Genomic DNA, 21544 nt, shown 5'->3' with positions numbered 1-21544 from the left:
ATGGACGGACGGATGGATTACTTTGTAGTATTTCAATTGACTCTATTTAGTACCAGTTGAGACAGACCAAGCTGATAGTAAAGTTAAGATTGTTTTCAAATTCTCCATTTGACAGCAAATGGAGTATTCTGCTAATAGGAGACATGGTCACAACAGTACCATACTAACTTCCTGCAGTATGGCTAATAATAGAGCATAACTTTGTGAACAAACAACTCTATGTAAACAAACAGATGAGACAAAACATACGCGTCTCATCTGCTGATCTGCTGTTTAATTTTTGTGCAGACAACATTTGGATTGTAGCTGATAATTGGGAGGAATAACAGATGACATGACTTTAGAAAGAGATTATGAAGAGAACCGTGCCCTTTAAGTAAATGCATATTTTTGTGCAGCTTTTTCTCTGTTAAACAAGGACCTTCAGCGGTTCAAGGGACTAAACTGGGGTTGAGTCGTGCTTCAAACAGACCTCACTTAGTACCTATTCACAAGCATCTTGTGTCTTGTTTGGTTCGTTCCCCATTCTCTTCTAGGCCCCACTTTATTAGAATGTCCAAAGCTGCTTTATTGCACATGCTTCAGGGCCACATTTGCTATGCACTGGTTTATCCAAGAGGAAGAGTAGCCGGAGGACTGGATTTAGCCGGCCAGAGCTGTACGCTGTCTTCTCATACGGGTCATTGCTTTGGACATTCACTGGATGGCGAAGCTCCGGAAAACTGTGACAAAGAAGCGTAATGGCCAAAGAAACATTCATCAGATTTGAATGATTCCCTCTTGGTCGAATCGGTAAGCACCCAGTTGGATAGATGTACGGCTGTATGGGAATAAATAGGCATGAATAAACAACCTCCGCATTTCACATTAGAAAGTTAGAAGGGGGAGGTGCAGAGACAATTCACAACACTGATGCATGCTGAACCTAAGGTCGTGACTGCTGCCCTCAAGTTCTTGACAGTTTGTATTTGGGGAATTGTGTATCAGGCCGACATAGCGATGGCAGGCTGTGTGTTGGCCGTGGGCTTCATAATGCCATTTTTAATTGGTCCGTGCATGTTTTGACAACTTCTGACCATCTCGGACCCTTGGAAAGTACAGGGTGATATGATAATGTTCTCCTTATGTTGGGACTGCTAAATAAAGCAGTATTTTTCAGCAAGGATTCTTGTGTAATTTTGACATCTAATTAAAGAAAACAAAAATGTCCTTTGAGTTTTTGATGAAGAATGAACAGTCTACCTCGGTTAATGAGTTTAATTAAGCAACAAGAGTATCCAATGACATTTGGCAAGATGTCGATTACCTGCATTCTAATAGCTTTCAAATTAAATGTTAGCAAGTACAGTGGAATCCTGAAAGTCAACCGCCTCGCAAGTCAACATCTTCGACTTTCTACATAGAATGTCAGGAAATCCCTGTTCCGGGGCTTAGCTTCGGAAACCAACCTGACTTGCACAGCTATTGTAAACAAAATAGAGTTTGTTCCACCTGTTGTTGTCGCCGTTGGTTGCCGTTGTTGATTGGCGTGTTGTAGACCACTTTACATGGGTCTCAAGAAAGACGCAGGAGAAAAGAAGAAGAGGAAAGTGGCGAGAACAATGACACAGCTGAAAAAGGCGATCATAGACAAGTATGAAAAAGGCAGTCATGTTATGAACTTGGCATTGAAATTCAAGTGCCGAGATTGACCATAAATTCATTTTTGAGGAATAGAGAGGCGATAAAAACTACCAATGTTGCTAGGAGGCTTACGAGGGGTTAGCGGCCAGATCCCAGTGGAAAAAACAAAGAAAGGAAAACACTGACAAAATGCAACCACCGGATTTTTTTTTATGGAAAGGGATTCCCCTTTCAAACAATGATCCTCACCCCCCGCACCTCCTCTCCACCTCCGCGTTAATAAATTCAGCACAAAATTAATGCCAAGTTATGTAGATCTTAAATTGACTGTTTTAATAATGTGTTTCTTATTGAATTTATAATGCATATTCAGCTCTGCGCATTTTTGCTCTGCAATTGTGGTATAAAAAAAGGCAACATTAGGGTAAAAACTTGCTGGCCGAGAACAGATTATTGCCTTTCAGTTATTTCTAATGTGGAAAATGCTTCAGAACTCAACTGTTTCACTTCTCAACGCTCCTTCTGGAAAGATTTAGCATGAAGATAAGGTTCTACTGTTCTATCTTGATAGTCACATGCACTATGCACTCAAAACCTTAAAACTCATAAAAATAATACCACAATAATTTTTCAAACATTCACATTTGGCTGTCTCATTCCTGCTGATCAGCCTTGTTTTAATTTGGTTTTAAAGACTAATGTTTAGTGTTTATTTATGTGTTTATTGATTAATCCCCCCTTTCTTTAATGAATTGTTCAATTAAAATAGAAAGTTTACATTTAAAATTTTGGATCCCAGATCATAGGCCCACCCTGCGCACTCTTGAAAGGATGCATCCTGTTAAGTGCATCGCCCTTTGACACCTTCGATGATGTAATATGTCCCAAGATAATAATTTAACCAACAAATTATCCATTTACTACTGTCTCCCGGGGGTTTAGATTCATTATCCAATTTAGTGTACTTGTGGAGCGGACGATATCAGGTGATGGATGAGGAGTGTCCAGAGTGAGGACAGTTTTACAACAGACAAAGAGAGTGCAGAACCTCTTGCCACCTGTCTGTTTGCCTATAATTTCCTCTGATTCCACAGTGCACTCGGATTGTATTGCCTTTGGGGGAGACCGCAGGGTGAGGAGGCTTATGTTGCACAGTCAATGTACTTTTGTGCTCTTCTTGTAGCTTAGCGATTCATGGGAGGCTTTTTAGGCTAATAATGAAATATATGGCCATGTCCGGGTGCAAAAGAAGGCAATTAACTCTGTCTCAAGAGTTCAAGGCAGATAACAAAGTGGGCGCTGACATAATAGAGCATTTATTTTGTGTCTTTGCCTTGGTTAGATGGCCACTCTTTTGTCAGGGTTATTGTCAAGCCTTTAGCGTAAGGCTGTGTTTTATTATATCAATATACCGCACGTATGGAGCTATGGCCAAGGCCTAATGTGTGTATCCTCCCTCACATTGCACATACAATACACTGGCCACCAGACTTAATATATTCCATTATACTTTATATAGAATATCTTCTCTCTGCATGTTCAGCTAAATTGATAAACAGCATAAATGCTATGGAGACATGTGAGATGTGCACAAAAAGAAAGCATAGGGAAGAAAGGTGGTGGTGGGTGGTCTGCCTATCGATGTGTTCCTCGTCCAAAGACAGTGGTCATCATTCGTCGAGGTGGCCTCAGACAGCACAGACAACCACAGAGGATAAATGATCATGAGTGGGTGCTGTGGAAGTGGTGGTGAAGTGAAAGATAGCTTGCTTGGGCGCCACCACTCATCGATCAGCGCTGGCCGCTCTGCAGACCAATCCTAAGAGGGAAACCGGGGCAACAGCAGTGGATTGAATTGTTGCAGAAGCAGGTCATTGTCAGACCTGATAGCACATGTCGTCAGCCATCGCTTTCTTGTTCTCTGCTGCTTCTTAACATAAGAACATGATGCAAGAGGCTGGTTTCCACCCTTATTGCTTAGCTGAAGGAAATGTTGAACTTATTTTTATTATTCAGAAGGATCACTGAGTCTCAATTCGCTCTTTCTAACTCTTTGTTATGGTGTCATTTATGTATTTATTTATTTATTTAAAAGGAATAAATGCAAAATTATTTGCATTGATCCGTTGCCCTGCATTTGATGGAACATTTAGCATCTATCGTGTCAAATCTTTTTTTTTTCTTCAGCTCCACCCATCAGACTAGATGGAGAATGTTGGTGTTAAATGTTTTATTTTTTGCGACATTTGAAGACATCATTCAAAATTAGGAGACTTGACAAACATTTCCGGCTGTCACTTTAGTGACACCAGTTACACTTATATAACCACACTGTTGAATAATTATTCCCCCAGATGATGTGGTGAATCATTGTCACAAGGAGCACACGACTTTTTTTTTTTCCCATTCATGAATATTTGTGTCCTGCTGTTAAAGTGGAAAAACATGCTCAGCTGCTGTAGCGCTGACAGCTTGTGAGGTGAAACCTCACATCCCTGAAAATGGTCTATGAGAGATGATGGACGATACGTATGTCCGGATGTCTTAGCCTGCTTCTAGTGCCACCTTAATGTCTTCATTGGTCATCTTGTTAATGGCTCTTGTTTAGGCCGCAGGATAACAGAGCAGAACGCTTGTGAAACACAGAGCACTTTTCTGTGGTCTTATTGGTTACACTCCAGTTAAGAGAAAAAAATGCCACGTGAGATCTCTCACATCTGGCAAAACATCTCTTTTCATCAGATGCAACAAAGTTCCCTTTTAGAGGATTTTTAAAGACTAAAATACTTCTGTGTTCATCTTAATTTATCTAACCGCTGCTCTTTACTGCTACCAGTAGAAAATAAAGTCTCCCGTGGCACCTACTGTATGTTTGTTCTGTCAGAAAGATGTTCCTTTTCTCAGGATTAAGATGCAGCCTACCTTGCTCTCAATTTGGGAACTGCTGAGATTAACATTTATTTCCCAGTGCTGCACTCCTAGTTGATGACAAAGCATCACAAACAAGACCCCCTCGAGGCTATTGCTGGCAGCTGTGACACTTAGTTCAATATGGATATTTGTACAGCAAGATCTCAACACTTTGAAGTGATTCCAAGTATTTTTCAATGTTGTGCTTTCACGTTAAAAATGCCACAATAAAAATAAGTTTACATTATAATACTGCATGAGTCATTATGAGTAAAAAATTATATTACAAGAAAATATTTTATTATCATACTTAATTAGCGACTGATTGTACTGTAATGTTCAGCGTTTATCAGGGAATTCCGACACCAAAAATCTCATAACATTACAAATATCTTCGTAACATTGGTGCATTTTATCAGAGATTTGATCAACTCCTTGATATTTATTTGCCTGAAATCAGTGAATCATAACTCAATAAAGCAGGTCATCAGTTTATGATAGAGTTCATGATACCATTTTGAATTGGCTTCAAAGTCTTTGTCACCACAAGAAATCTATATTTGAAAAGGAGAGGGGGATCCGACTCCCTTTGTAGCTGTTACGGATGATTTGATGAGCACTCTGGGCAGCAGTACAGCAACACAATATATTAGGCAGCTCCAAAGTTCTGTGGGATGGCACTGGGCCAGTGTGACAACAGTCTGATTACACTGTCCCAGTGTAAGGTCAGAGAGAAACACAGGGTGAGATGAAATCTTGTCACTGCAAATTAATGTAATTTAACACCTCCATTGTTTTTCTACCAAAATGTTTCAAATCTCAGTATTGCCCATCCATGTATGACAAATCACTGTGTAGTGATTTGTATGTTGCTTGAGGATTAAAATACCTGTTTTTTTTGGTTTTTTTTTTATGAAACGAGGTAAATGGGTGTAGTAATGTCCACGATAAGTTAAAGATGCCCACCAAAAAGTATGGTATAAATAGTAGTGCTGTGCTGTGTGTGTGGTTAAATGATTCATGTGCAGCACTCTCTTCAAAGAGATGATGCTTGGATATTGGCGCTCAAGGCTTTTAGCTGCATTGATCTATTGACATTTGTGGCGTGTGTATGTTGTATTTGTCCGATGGACCTTCTGACATTGATTTGTCACGGTTAGATGGTCTGTCACCACAGTAAGAGCTTTTTGCTGACGTTTTCAGTGATATTATATTGTGATGTAAATCAGACAGAAAGAGTTAAACAGCCATCAGTTTTTGGATCTGTGAAAAGCATTGGTTGGATTTTTTAATTTAGGTTATTTAGTAATAAATAAAATTGGGTAGGAAACAACTGTAAACATGATGTGCTTATTATTTTTGAAAATACATGTATTCAAATGAGAATGTACTGTTACATTTGCAGTGGGGTTATATTGCATAGGGGTCAAGGTAGATGTGAGTTGTATCCTTTCAATTTTTCAATTTGATCTGAAAATAACTTGTAGGCCTTCACTACTCACTGTCTCCGGCAGATGGGGCGCATTAAGTATTGAACTTGTTCTTGGCTCAACTCTAAACCTTACTTTTTCAATTATTAACAGCCATCTCTTATCTTTGATGACATGAATGAATACGTTTGTATAAAGTAAAGTGTCACTTTTTGTTCACTTCCTGAAGGAATAACATTTGGATCACGAGTGATCAAACTTTAGTAGTAATTTGCTAAATTGGATATTTTTAAAATCCATCATCAATTCATTTTCTGACCGTTTTTTTCCTCCCGAAGGTCGCAGGCGTGCTGAAGCCTACGATTTTTAAAAACGACTCATAAAAACTAATTACAATTTAAAAAATAATCCTTGTATTTTCTTGCAAAATTAGTTTTTTTTTTTATATCACGGCAAATACCAGGTCTTTTTAAAAAAAATTGCGTAAACAACAACAGTAGCACTGACTGTACCCGTATTTTACTGAAATATGCATTGCAGTATGCGCTTGACGTTTTCCGTAGCCTTTTGCAACACTGCGTAGCATAGCTGCACGGTCTCCACTCGGGACAGCAAAAACTGTGCGTGTGTGTCAGTGTGCGCATGTGTGACGTATGTAGTTCCTGTTTAGGAATGTGTGGACTGTGAAACTTTGAACATCAGCATTGGGGCTCTGATCCAAACGGTGGATGATCGCGACGTTTGCAATAATCCCAAATAGTTCCTAGTAAAGTTTTGCAGCAGTTATGGACTACCGCTACATACTCTCCATGACGGGAAACGGCGCAAGGGCTGTCAGGGACGTGATTACCCAAAGACTGTGGTCTGGATTCGGCCAAGAGGAAAACGTTGGTTATGACCCACAATTTACTGCGACAGTGCTAAATTACAGCACCGTTCACTCCAAAACGGGTTGGTGAGACGCTACGCGTTTGTTTTTGCCCTTTAGATATACTTTCATGTTGCTCCACCACCAATAACTTTGAACAATGTGGTTTATTGCAACTTGTTTTTTGCATGATAATTGTTCGGAGCTAATCTGCGCTTCAAGTTTCGTGCGTGTTGACTAGATGACAACTTGTTGACAGTTGCGTCCGCCCACATGTTTCGCCAAAGTTGTTAAAGGAAGTTACTGCTGGCGTCTCACTCGTTAGATAACGCGTGGATATAATGATTATACTGCACAGTTTTTTTTCCCTTTGATAGAAGAGACGCGTTTTAAAACACCGTTTACATTGCTGACATGTTACGTCGTAAAGAATGTTGACGCCCAGCTGACGAATTGTCACTGTCAAAGAAACTTTCCAGTGAAGTTGGGATGTTGGATAAAAACGTAAAGAAAATCCATTCCTAATCTATATTCCGTTGAATGCACCACAGTGACAAGATATTAACCTAATAAAGGGGGGGGGGGGGGGGGTTCAACCTCAATTTGAATTTAATACCTGCATGTTCCAAAAACAGCGGCATTATTATTATTATTATTATTATTATTATTATTATTATTATTATTATTATTATTATTATTATATGAATATGCATTTGGGTCCTGCGGCGGAGCACTATTGTCAACACTTTGGAATTCTTTCCCGTTCTTGCTTGATGTACAATTGAATTCCTCAACAGTCTGCAGCCTCTGTTGCCGTATTTTGTGCTTCATAACATAGCCCACAATGGGAGACGGTCTGGGCTGCTGGCAGGGCGGTCTATAGTAATCACACTAGTTTACTATGAAGCCGCAATGTTGTAACGCATGCAGAATGTGATCTGGCATTGTCTTGCTGAAATAACTGGCCATGCCTGAAAAAGATGTTGCTTGGATGGCAGCATGTTGCTCCAAAATCTATATGTACTTTTCAGCATTAATCAGCTCCAAGCTGATTTTAAAAAATTTAAAAAAATCATGTCCCATCACAAAGGCACTCATCCTTCCTGAGTGCTCTTACCTGTCCCCAGCAGCTATGGACGGTCAGTAACTAATCATCATCTCCGTGGCAACAAATAAGATTGATTTCTATCAACTATCTTGATAACTAAAGGTAGAGGACTAATTAAGCATTCAACAACAGGGAGCGAGAAGAGAGTACATGATATGGAGACACTCATGCTAATCGCTGCCCTCATGAAATGCAGTCTCAATAGATCAGAATAAATGCTTGGGTGTACCGTATACATTTCACAGACGTTTGGCTGGAATCGCATTAGGGCGGGGAGCAACCAGCTATGAACAGCAAATTAGTATTACAATATACAAGTATAAAATCAGACAACAGATACATAAAACACGCTTGAAAATTGAAAATGAATCAGTTAAGGGTCAGATCATCTCAGATGAGCTTGTCAGGCAGCGTTTCTGGATCATGTTGCTGTATGGATTTTGCTTTGCATAGTTGAGTTTGAACTTGCGTTTGTGGACATAGCAGGTATTTGCATTGTTGGATTGCCTCAACTGTAAACCTTGAAAGGAGAAAAAGATTTGATATTGTGGTGATCTTGAATTACACAAGATATGAACAGAGGCACTTCTTCAGCGTACCCGAGGAAGAGGCTCTTGAGCAAACATTAGCCAATAAACAACTGCAGGCGGCTAATAGAGTGGAAAGAGATGGGAATAACAAAACAGAAGTCACAACACAAATAAATGAAAGCACAACACACAAGATTAAACACACACACAACCGCTAGTCCGAGGTTACATTAACCATAAACACATATTAGCAACTATTTACAAATTGCTGCCAAGTGCTAAAGATGCTGAGATGTTCAGCACCAACTCATTCTTTTGCTACAATATCTTGCACAGCATACGTTCAAGGCATTAGGCATGTCATTAGCAGCACAGCGACATCATAGTTTGCACATTTCCTTCATAGTAAGGCTGCAGCTCACAATTATTCGAATTCGATTTAGTATGTGGATTATCAGATAAAAACAAAATTAATTGCCACCCCTTTTTTTCAAAATCACATTATTTCAAATAGGTTTTGCAGAAAACATACAATTCCAGGTGCAGTATGCTTGTGCAATTTCCTAACTGTGAAACAAACCAATTGACATGTTACAATGGTTGCACTTCTTCTTCCCCTGTTAGTCAAGAGGACACTTAACTGAGGCATTTAGAACATTTTAAATCAGCTTGCAGTGCATACTCAAAACTCCATGCAGCCTGTGAGTCGTGTCCTCAAGACTAATGGCATCTTGTTATTTTTCTTCACTAATGTGCAAGCTCCAAAGCCTTTCAAGCTCAAATCATTGTCATGCATGACACGAGATATGTTCAAAATCTAGATTTGCATGACAACCATAAAAATGACCTCTTTTCACAGGTTCAAGTTTTCTGTACATGTGAGCATACCCTACAGAATAGCAGCCGTAAATCACAATTCCTTAACAGGATCCTGTGCTCCTCGCTCAATAAGAATATCTGATAATGCAGGGTTGTGTTTCCCATAGCTGAGCTCATCACTTCTGCTATTTATTGGAGATGTAACCTGAGAGGTTAGTGTTGGTGCAGAGACACTGCGTTGCCAGTGCTCCCTCCACGAGGAAACAGTATGGATGAAGATGCATTTATGTACCAAAAAAAGTGTACAGCATCGAAATATGTTGAGTTTCTCCTGAGGCAACGAGTTCATTTGCAGTATTGTGATTTAGTACCAGCAAAATATGCCCTAACTGTTAAATGTACAGTGCAGATCAAATTCATTTCAGTTAAACTCTTTCTATAGCTCCCTTACACATATTGGATCACATTCAAATTTCAAGCTTTATACATGTATTGCATAAAATCATAACATTGTGAATACCGTCAATGTTGTAAACTACTGGTGTCCAACGCTGCTAATTAACTCAAAACTGCCCAAGGGTTTAAATGGGCTCCAAGTCTGGTTTAATAGCCTCCACAATCATGAGGAATATTGCTGACTTGACAGATGTCCAGAAGACAGGCAGACATTCACTGACATTCAACCTCTACGAGGAAATCGAGTCACAATTGGTTATAAAATATGGCCGTAACCACAGTTCATTAGATTCAAATACGTTGGGTAGAAAGGGATTTCCCGTTCAATGTGGGAATATTCATCAATGAAATGCCTTTGTGTATGATGATATTGCTCTTGTCATGTGGCTGCAGAGCACACACTGTACATTCAGAACTGTTATACGCGTGATTTTTTTTTTCTCATCCTGTGTGGAGTCTCTCAGAGTTTGGAAGTCGTATGACAATTTTAATATCTTGCCATGTGCTCCAGGCTTTAGGCAAACTTGGGTCTGTTTGATCCAACTTGGTTGGGGTTTTTTTTGCGCTTTCATTATCTTGCCGAACTCAGGCAAAAATTAATGTAATATTCTAAATTATTTCAATTTGTAATTCTTTGTTTTTCTGAACTTTTGCTCTAATTTTAGTACCACTCATCCTCCTCAGTATCAACCCTTGAAAGAAAAGAAAAAACTCAGTGTGTAGTGAATTTGTGAGTTCAACTTTTTGCATTAGAAATAAACGAAGTTCTCCATGGTATTCCGATTTATTGAAGTTCATCAATCAGCCTGTAAAGTTAGATTGGAAACACCCTCATGTCTCATTTATTCCTGAGCCCAGGCCCCCATCGCCCAGCTGTGACTTTGGTCACACAGCAATAACTGTAACATCAAACGTATGAGGATTCACAATTAGAATGCATGTGACAGTAAGCTCAAGGAATACATCTTCCTTAGGGTGCTTCACAAACGAACAAGCTCTGCTCGAACATTTTTATCATGATTTGTGTAAAAAGCAAGTTTTTCCAATAATATACACCCAGATGGTAAAAATACCTCTTCTATAAGAGTGTATATGTGGTATTTGCCTTTATATACAATACTTTTACTCTCACAGTTTGAACTTAAATGTGCTAGATTTGCTTTTATTCAACACAATTTGTCTTTCGGACTTATTCATTTATCTATTCACTTTCTACACTGCTTCTGTTACTACTTTTAGTACATACAGTGATTCAGTCAATTGCATTGGTAACCAGCAGTGATGTGCAAGTCACAAGTCATAACCGTCAAGTCACAAGCAAGTCACAAATCGATTTGCTTTGGGCAAGTCAAGAATTTTAAAGTCCCATGACATCTCAAGTCAAGTCCTATGATGAGTCAAGTCCCAAGTTAAATCACCTTGAGGGTTGTTGGTGGTCTCCCACCCAAAGGTTGTGGGGTTCAGTCCTGAGCCCCTGTAAACATGTCCTATGTGTAGGTGACTGAGGAGACAGTTTTTAAAGTGCTTTAAATACAGTGCGTTCCTTGGAGGTTGAATTATACAAATAAACTAGAAATGCATTTTACACGCCAAACAACTTAAACTTTTTTCCCCCAATGAATCTGATAGCAAAACTCTCAATACAATAATTGTCCTCTTTTACAGGACAAATTGCAGTTGAGAAATTTAGAAAGGGTCTCGTCTGCAAGCTAAGTAAAGAGTCCACCACGGAGCTCACCGTTTTGATCCTATTTATAGTTTTTATTGCCAAAAGACACTCAGGACCAGTGTCCTTTATGCAGTCACGGGCATGATGACATAGTCTAAGAGGGCATGCTGCGCCTTAATGAAAGGTTTGACTAATTTACTGGCTCATTCTTGAATCATGTCAGATTCTCGTCTTTCACTTTCATCCTAACAGGAATACAAGAGTCCATGTAAACCTAGCTACCGATTGGCTTTTTTTTTTTTTTTTTTTAAAGAGAACAAACCTTAACCTGCCGTGATTTTGCAAACTGGGCCCCTTACACACTAGAGTCTTGGTCAGCTTCTCAATGGCCTGCCGGCTGTCTTGACGTAGTATCAGAGGCATAACAGAAGGGTGGAAAGTTGCATCAGAGTGTTAAGTGAACACACCAGACTCACTGGCCGAGAGCTGTTTATTTTGAAAGCAGTTGTCACTGTTGGAGAAACTGCCGCTGATGTTGGCATGCGTCTCATCTAAATGGTTAAAGCCTGAACGGCAAGGGCTCAGCTTAATAAACGTCAGCTCTTCCGTTAATCCAAATTTGCCGGGGAGACTGAATGTTAAAGCGAGCTATAAAATCTTAAACCCAACACAAAGTCCAATTCAATGTTCAGTATGTGGAGCATGATGAGACTTGAGGGTGAATGCTTATTGTGAGTCAAATGTCAAAAACTTTCACAGAGAGACATATTACTGTTTAGTTTGTTCTTATGTTAGGAAGAGTAGTATTAGTTGATGGGGAACGACACAATTAGTCACACAGTGCCTTCAGAGGCCTAACAGAGCCAGCATTTATACAACCACATTTTTCAAAGACATTCACCAAAGTGGGCCATTGCTTTGGCTGTGTACCCATTTGCACGGCAGATGTGGCTTCCCACAAAGAGATACCATAATTAAAATGCATGGCAACGCCCAAGTGTATATTTTTTTTTCAGTTCACCTGCAGTTGCTAAGAGCTACAAAATACACTCTTAAACAAGCCGCATGGTTTTGTTTGCAGGCCTTTTCTAGGGAACATAATTTGTTAGTCATGATATAGTATTAACCAGCATTAGCACGACACTTACTCCTTGTGACTGTAGCCGAGAGCTTTTAACTTCCCAACTGCTAATTTAAAAATAACAGCTGGGGTATGATACATAACCAGCAGGCAGGAAAAACAAGAGAGCAGAGGAAAATCTGCTGTTTTTATATTCCACCAGACCATGAAGTAAAGTTAGTCACATTGGTGTTTTCGCTCATGCTTTTTTGTCATTGCTATCTACAAAGTGCACGATAACTTTAGCAACCATGATTCAGCTTGAGTGATTTGCCTGACAGAATTAACATTCTGAAAGTTTTAGTCAGTCTGTCTGCCTGCCTGCCTGCCTGCCTGCCTGCCTGTCTGTTTGTTTTGCATACACATATTCTAAGATATTAATCATATTTATATAGTGATATTTAAAGATAATTAAATTCAATAAATGTTACATACATTGAATCTTAAGCTCCTAGATTCTATGTCATGGAAAAGAATGTGTGCCACTGAAATGAGACAATGGTTAAATGTTGTGCTCAGCACCAATTGTAAATTAAATAGTGAGGTTTAATTTTGAAACAATCACTCCCTCTCCATGTGCAAATATCTTCTGTGCAGCTGTTAATATAGAGATATTATTCTCTTCCACACGCCATCTGCCCAGAGTAGGCTACACCTGGGAAAAGTAGAGTTCATGGGCCATTTCCAAGACACCAGCAGTCCCTGACATCCCCATGCAGTGAAGTCAGAATAAACGAAAAATAAGTGGTGCTTTTATTTTGAAATTGTAGCTTTTATTTATTTGTGGTTGGATCATGAAATACTTTTCTGTTGCCCACTTAGCAGATTTTTTCCCAGCCCATCTGGTGACTAGAAAGAAAGAAAGAAAGAAAGAAAGAAAGAAAGAAAGAAAGAAAGAAAGAAAGAAAGAAAGAAAGAAAGAAAGAAAGAAAGAAAGAAAGAAAGCCATCCTTCCATCCATTTATCTATCTATCTATCTATCCATCCATCCTTCCTTCCTTCCTATCCCATCCCATCCCATGGGCTCATCACCTGCAGGATGGGGCAAGGGGGTTCGATGCCCTTATGAGCTCGGTGGTGGCTGAAGGTGGCGATACTGGCAATACAATCCCCGGAAACAAAGGCTGGCTCTAAAAAGATGTGGAATGTCACCTTTGTGGTGAAGTAACTCGAGCTGGCTTGCCTGGACGCAAGTGCACGGATTGTGCTCCAGAACCAGTCTTCTAGAAAGGAGTTGGACTCTTTCACCTGCCCTTAGTGGATGATGGCAAATAGGCATAGGCATACTTGATGCTCCCCTGGGCTTGGTGCCTGGATGTAAGATTCGGGTATCCTCTCTCTGCCTTCCGGTGGGGGACAGACCGAGAAGCACAGTTGTAGTTTTGAGAGGGGAAAAAAATCACATTACTTTTCCAAAATGTTTCAGCCCTACAGAGTACCTTGCCCTTTTTGGAGTCATTAGAGGGAGTGCTAGAGTGTGCTGCTGTTAGGGATTCTATTGTTCTACTGCAGGATGTATGGCCTGGTCTGCTGGGAATGTGGCCGAATAGGGGATTCTGATATCAGAAGTAGTATCAACTCCCACCCTCAGCATAACTTTAAGCACATCCCCAGGGGAGTCAGGGGCATGTTCCGTAAAGGCATTGTTGAGGCAGCCTATTGGTGTGGTCGGTGTTTGTCGTAGCGGCAATCTCCAGTCCCCTCTGTGGACAACTCCTTCAACTTTATAACGTACCTATTGGGACTTTTTGGCTTCTCACACATAAAGGAACCTATAAGAAATTAGTCTACTATTAAACACATTTTGGGGAAAGTTGCAGAAACAATGTGATAACTCGTGTAAATTGTTCGGGTGAATTAAAAGAAATAAACAGCAATTGAATGAGGACGTGAGAAAGTACTCCAAAGTTTGAAGGCTTTAATATAGTTGACACAACCTTATCAACACCACAAAGCAAATAACCCTCAAATTAGTTTGTAGGACTCAGGAGTAGTATTTCAACCTTATTTTCCTTTGCCTCTGTCAGCCCCAATTTAGAGATAAAGAAGAGCCACTTTTTTTTTTATACGACCTCCCAAGAGTTTTATCCCAGCATGTTTTAACGCCAATGCCTAAGGATTCCATCCACTCTACTTTCTTCATCATTGTTCCTCCACACATCCTTTTCTTGTATTGTCACACTTGCATGTCAGTACATTCACATTGCTATATCCAGACGTAGACGTATCCTCCTCGCCTGTAAGTCCTCTCAACTTTGCATCCAGAGCATGGCTCTGATGGAGGTTACCCTGGTCTCCGCCGTGAAAGACAGTAAAGGGAAGAAGGTGAGCTGAAATGCTTCCAATAGCTGTCATCGCTCTGCATGGTGAGCTAGAAGGAGAAAAAAAGAGAGAGTGGCAGAGGGGGACAGCGTGAGATAGCTCGTAAGAGCACGTGTAGAAGCAGAGCGCGAAGCAGAGAGAGAGAGAGAGAGAGAGAGAAGGCGAGAGCAAAAAAGCTGTCCGGCGCTCACATCTCACATCGCTGGCTGGCTGGCTCCCTCCCTGTTGACGAATGAGCTGTCTACCCACGGGGCTGGGAAACGGCAGCTTGTGACAAGCTGGCGAGAGAGGAACATGAATGTAATGCGTACCTTGCCTCGCCTGCTTACAGATACCGGCCAGAAGAAGACCCCTGAGAAGAAGGATGGGAGGCGCATGTCGTTCCAGAGACCCAAAGGCACCGTCGAATATTCTGTGAGTAGCACGGGAAACAAACAAGCTCTTTATTTGTGTCATGCCGTTTGGTGGGTCTGATCATCGACTGCTTGCATGGTGCTGCAGCTGCTTTGTGTGTGCGTCAGCTGGTGGTGGTTTCTGCTGCTCAGACAAGCTTTGCTGGGGATGTTTATGTTCACTGTGTCTAACCATGCTTGCTAGCTCATCACTGAGCACAAGACGTGATTTTGCTTTTTGCATTTGCAACACGTGTACCTGAGCCTCAAACTGTTTTTGTGCCGACATTCGGGAAGGAAGCAGACTGAAAGGTTGTGGGAACTGTGTTAAACGACTTACTGCACATCTTCCTCGCCGACATATCTAAAAAGCAAGGGAAAATTATTAATACTTTTACCTTTCTCGATATGGAATAGATACCGACTGTTAGTTTTTCCATTCTCTCTGACAGATCGACAGCATTCCACCACATAGCTTAGCTGCGCTTGCAAATGACCTTCCAACCGCATTGTCATTTTTATCGATTTGAGCTGTTGTCTAGGGGCTGGGTAGGGGAGTGTTGGTGGGGATCTCTTGTTCTGAAAATAGAGCTAGACCCTGCTCTGCTTGGTGTTCTTGAAATGACCCTCAAATGCAGCTGCACTCAGACACATTTTTCTCACCGCTCTCCGTGGCAACAGTGAGGAGTAGAATCGCTGGGGCTCCGCTCATTCCGTGTCTGTCTGCTAAAGAGAGCAAACGCATGGTAAACTCCACAAAACAGTTTCCTAACCTTAACCCGTTAACGCTCACTCTTCGGTCTACAGTATTTGTTTCTCAGGTTGTTTGAACAGGTTTGAACAGAAATTGGGAATCTGGTCCCTTCCTTCACCTCCAAGTCTACCTTTCTAACGTGTCAGTCATTTGAGTTTCGAGACCTGCTGATTGACAAGGCCCTTGCAAAAGGATTTTGCAGCAGTTAGTGGCAAAAAGCACTGTCATGGCCCTGACATGAGCAGCAACACTAAAATTTATATGATTCTTGTCAGTCGCTCTTTTCTTTTGTACAGGACATGTTCCTCATTATTACAACCAATTCTGGTTATTGACAGTGTGCCAATGATTGTTACCTGTAGCCAGACATGCAGCAGCAACTCCAGCAAGACACATAAACAAGGAATTGTGCCTTGCAGCCTCACTTGCATTGTGATGAACGCTTGTGAGATTGTTTGAGAAACTGCTTTATCTTAAACTCATCTCCTGAGCCGATGAGCCAGCTGGATGCCTTTCCTTATTTTGCTCTCCAATAGATAACTTTATAATCCATCTCCCAGCTTCTACAGGAAAATGGTAGGTTTCCTCTTATGCCTCCTTATCGATGCCATCTTCCCTCACCCTCTACCTCACACATGGCTTTCTTTTTCAGCCCCCTTTTTTTTTTTTTATTATTGAGAAATAACCTGAACAGCTACAGCCCATCTGCCTAGACGCTGATAACAGCAGTCCATTCAGTTTTGTCCACCTATTGGCTGACCTGCATCCAATTAAAAAGTGTTTGAAGTCTCTGGGAACAAATGAGATGGATGAGACAGAAAGATGCCAACATAAGAAAGGCAAAGAGCGGCACAGAGGTGAGCCACTCAATGGGGGTTCTCACTCTAGTCATCGTCTGCCAGCGATGGAGGCTTCTCAAAGTCAAACTAGCTCTGAAAGACATCACATCACCATGGTCCTGTGATGAAGGTTTCCTGACATGTTGCATTTCACCAGAATTAGTTATCAGATAATGTGTTGGAAAGACCATTAGATTTTGTTACAACTCTACGTTGATTTTGGGGCTGAAGTTATTGTTAACTGAATATTACAAGTGGAAGATGGTGTCACCAAAACTGCAACTTCAAACTAGTTCATTAAAATACACCAAAGTGTGTTAGAATTCCTAACATAATTATATAAATTTATTGAAAAGAAGGACCAATAACATTTTGCCATCTTAATTTTCTACGCTTGAGCTTTTCTTTTATTAACTGCACACAACAATATATTATTATAGCACCCATTCTGAGAGACTCAATTATTTTCAATCATTTAGCCACAGTTTTATTACACATTTTGATTCCAGGTAAGGTTTCAGATTTAGCCCTCCCAAACTGATTCCATCACAGCTTTTCTCCTTGTTGAATGCTGCAGACAGGACAAATTAAAAATATGGGGATTCCAAGTATTGCACTTGGTGGTGACATTATAATTCTAACACAATCAAGATGGCATTTGAAATTAAATCAGCCGCTTGTGCTGTCATTTGGTTGCTCTTTCCTTTGTGTGTCTGACTTTGTGCTAGTAATTTCTTTTTAGGACTATCAAAGCACAGACAGGCCTTTTAATCTGACACAAGGAGAAGTCCATGATGGAATCCCCTTGAAAAGGACACAATGTTGTGACTTCTAGTGGTCTAAAATTAGATCTGCTCTTGGAACAGCAAAGATGTAGTTGTACAGCGCATCGTACCATTCAGTTACTAATGATAAAGTCACCATGGCAACTGTCATGCCATGGTTTGGATTCATCCATCATAAAATTAAGAGCAAGAGCAATGGTTTCTTGTATATGCCATTATGGGTGATTAAATTGTACATTTTACTTTATTTCCAGCTCGATTCACTGATTGTGTCTTATGGTTTTGCCGCTTGCTCTCCTTGCTCTGATACTGCAACCTAATGTTCAGACGAAGATGCAAACAGGGTCCTAAATAGAACCGAGCCAAATAGCATGAATCTATCTTCTTAAGCTTTCAGCAAAGTGACCATTAGTTAGGTGCTAGTCATTTTGAAGATGGCTGCTACAACCTTTATAGAGGGATAGATGGCACCCTAACAGGAAGCTTAATTATTCATTTGAATGACGAGCAATACTCATTATTGACCTAGGGGGGAATCAACTATCTCAGCTCACTCGACCACAGAAATCGGTTGACACAAAAAGTTCTGCCTCAAAACTATAATTAATAATATTTAAAGCATATTTGCAACAACCGGAACCAAGGTTTGGCCCCTTCCAGGTTTACTGCACGGTCCGGGAGCAGCAGACATAGAGTAAAAGTAAAATATGTCCAAGGTTTGGGATCGCCTTCAACTTAAAAAAAAAAAGTTTTCTGTAATTTACTGCAATGTAGAGCTGGTGGATCTTGCAGACGGGAAGATAAAAATGACCACGTGCCAACCGGCAGATGCCTACTATTCGACGTTATAATTCAGCGTTGGTGCTTTTTCAGTCATCAGTGGTGATTGATGACTTGTTGACTTATCAATTAATTATGACAACACTATGATTTACTAAAATTAACAAAAAATAAAACTGCCTCTCTTACAAGTTACCATTCTGTGGCTCTCATATGGAAAATATTGTTTATACACAGGCATAAAGATGCAAAACACACATATAGAAATGTGGTCCCATGATGGTTGCACTAAAACAAATTACCATTAACCTGTCCTAATTAGGCCATCGCTATGCCTGTCTGCTGCTCAGGGCTCCTCTTCCCTGAGCACACTTTTTGTTTTTTTTCTCTTACGCCACATTTTTCACAGACAAGGATATTATTTGAATTTATAGAGGGGAACTTCTCACTGGCCATGTTACTGGTTCGGACGCTTGCAACATCTCTCTGCTGTAAGGTTCTTAACTAGGGGAGACAAGCAAATGCGCTTGGGTCACTTTTACCTTTTACAACGGTCTAACTTGCAAACTCAAAATAAAATTACATCTACACAGTAATGATTGTCAAGATTGTTTTTCCCCTCAGCCTTCTGTGAGCGATTCCTAATCTATGTTACATAAAGAAGTCTGTTCATTTTTGTGGCAACGCCCTAAAAAAAAGCAAATATTTGATTTCCTCTCTTCTCTTTTGGTTCAGGTGGAATCTCGGGACACATTGAACAGCATTGCACTCAAGTTTGACACCACACCCAACGAGCTGGTTCAGCTGAACAAGCTGTTCTCCCGGGCAGTTGTGCCTGGCCAGGTGTGAACCGCCGTGTATGCCTTCACCATTATTTTTAGCACCATCTTTATCACTGTCTTGTAACTGGAGCCATTCACCAACTTCCATAAATGGTCTTTTCACTGTATGCTTTTCACTCATCTTTTTCTTTTCTTTTATTGGTGAACTAGTAATATTGGCACTCTAAAGCAGTCATGTTACCTGTTTATCCCTCACCTTTCAATAGGAATTATATTGATGATTATCATCACAATATTCCTTGTCAGAAAGGCTGAACATTGCAGATTATTTTGTGCATCTTAAGCTTGTAGTGGCTTCCTTAAACCCCAGAGATAGAAAAGTTCACAGAATGCACATTATAGTTGGTACCTTGGTTTTATGGTTGCAGCGTTCGGTACAAATAGAATTTTAGAAGAATCAATTATGTCTTGTATTATTAGGTTTAAAGTGATTTTTTTCTGTATTGTTGTTCTTACTGTATTGGTTTTTTTTTCGGAATCAGAAATCCATTTGTTCATCTATCTATATCAGTGGCATGCAGTGACAGGCAAAGTAATTAGATGCTCTTTCATTGGATGGTTGAAGGTACAGTGAATTTATACATCAACCTGTTGCCTTTTATTCAACAGTATATGTCTTGGCTCCCTGCAAATATATCAGCTTTGTGTTTAGTGAAAAACAAAAAAGGTCAAATTTCAGGATATTTTTACTCAAGCGAGACAAGTTTGATCTTTAAGTTTGGTGGTAATTGTGAGATTTTTCCAATATAAAATAGGTGACTTGGCTGAACAAATCTATTTTACTCTTCTGAATAAAAGTTATGAAAGTGTTATATGATACACATAGACTGACATGCCTGTCCAAACATAGTTACACCAGAGACCTTGCTTTGGAAAGGTAGGTTGGTCTCATCTGTATTACGAGAGTAATGAAGACTCAAATCTAGTGCCATTTGCCAGTCTTAATTTTGTTTATACATTTAAATTTATAGCATACAATTGGATCTTATTTCAGAACAGTAATTGATATTTATTGATATCAATTTGTTGTTGCAGGCCTAGTTAACTTCCAATTACATCACTTCAAATTTTCCATGGTCAAAACCATCACAGCTCACTGTCTCTTATACCTGTCGCCAACAGCATGCGCAATAAGATTAAGAGTAAGTAGGACGCAATTTAGCACCGGCTATTTGAGATCTTAATAAAAGGTCACTGTCTTAGTAAATCACATGCAATTCACCCACCAACTAGCACAAACACACAGTTTAGCATTCGCTGTTTGGGACCTTAATAAATCAGGCCTGAAATATACGCCTCAATAATAAAGTCCTCCAAATCCAAAGATTGGTGGCTGAGTATTTTCCTTTTCATAGCATTTCTATCATAATACAAGAATCCAAATCACAACTCCATTTGATCTTTTTCCAGTTTGCATTAATATTTGTTTTCATCTTTTAACACATGATTGACAAAAAAAGTAATAGCAGTATGTATAAGATTGAAGACTAAAATAAAAACAGTCAAATCATAATTTCCAAAGGTTAAACTGAGACAAGTGGACTGAAGTTGTCTTGTTGAAGTTTTAAGGTGAAACATTAAACCAGTCTCACTGCCTAGTTTCAATATTTATGAATTCCCATGTTCTGGATAACCAAGAATTGAGCCATAACACCATAACCTATCTGACAACTGACTTACTGGTACATCTTTTTTTTCACCTAATCCATTCTGGGTATTTTTGTCATTTTCTTCTCATAAATTATGTAGTTAGGCTTTGTTTATATAGGCATACGTCCTTCCTGATCTACCCTTGGGCATGTACCGATACTTGTGGTGTGCGTGCATGTCTACACAATGTCTGTGTAAACACAGACATGTGTTGTGTTTGCAGGTATTGTATGTTCCTGATCCTGAGTACGTCTCCAGTGTTGGAAGCTCCCCTTCCCTCAGTCCCATCAGCCCTCTGTCCCCCACCTCCTCAGAAGCTGATTTAGAGAAGGTGACGGTATGTTGACCAAACCTTTATCGCACCGTTTTCATGCATAATGAAAGTATTGGTCACCTTGAATGTTGAAAATGTTGTATAGATGAAATAGTATGAAAATCGCATCACAAATGACTCATCATGACCAAACTGGTCAAGCTTATCAATATCCCTATATCGCACAAATAGATTTATACCCCCCCCTCAAAAAAAATCCACAGATACACTTTGAAATCATTGCAACAGGTTTTATTCAATCATACAACAACAAAACTAAAACCAGAAACCTTATGTGTATTTTGAACTTTAAAAATTGTAAACAGCAGCAACC

The 21544-nt window shown here is 39.9% G+C and overlaps 1 protein-coding gene across 6 annotated transcripts in view; it reads left to right on the top strand.

The window, feature by feature from the left end:
- Nucleotides 1-21544, top strand: part of oxr1a (oxidation resistance 1a) — a 91882-nt gene that overhangs the window by 44328 nt on the left and 26010 nt on the right. For 3 of the 6 annotated variants that reach the window (XM_088388281.1, XM_088388284.1, XM_088388280.1), the window contains 3 exons: nucleotides 15187-15269; nucleotides 19141-19248; nucleotides 21121-21234. In XM_088388281.1, coding sequence (XP_088244407.1) covers nucleotides 15187-15269; nucleotides 19141-19248; nucleotides 21121-21234 — 305 coding nt within the window. Of the gene's footprint in view, nucleotides 1-6593; nucleotides 6919-15186; nucleotides 15270-19140; nucleotides 19249-21120; nucleotides 21235-21544 lie in introns of those variants that run through there. The other 3 variants (XM_088388282.1, XM_088388286.1, XM_088388285.1) reach the window with 3 other exon arrangements.

Source organism: Syngnathus floridae, chromosome 10 (genome assembly GCF_059516105.1).
Source record: "Syngnathus floridae isolate MCC-2025c chromosome 10, RoL_Sflo_1.0, whole genome shotgun sequence".
NCBI classification, from domain to species: Eukaryota; Metazoa; Chordata; class Actinopteri; order Syngnathiformes; family Syngnathidae; genus Syngnathus; species Syngnathus floridae.
The sequence above is the reverse complement of the archived record's forward strand: the minus strand, read 5'-3'. Positions and strand labels throughout refer to the sequence as shown.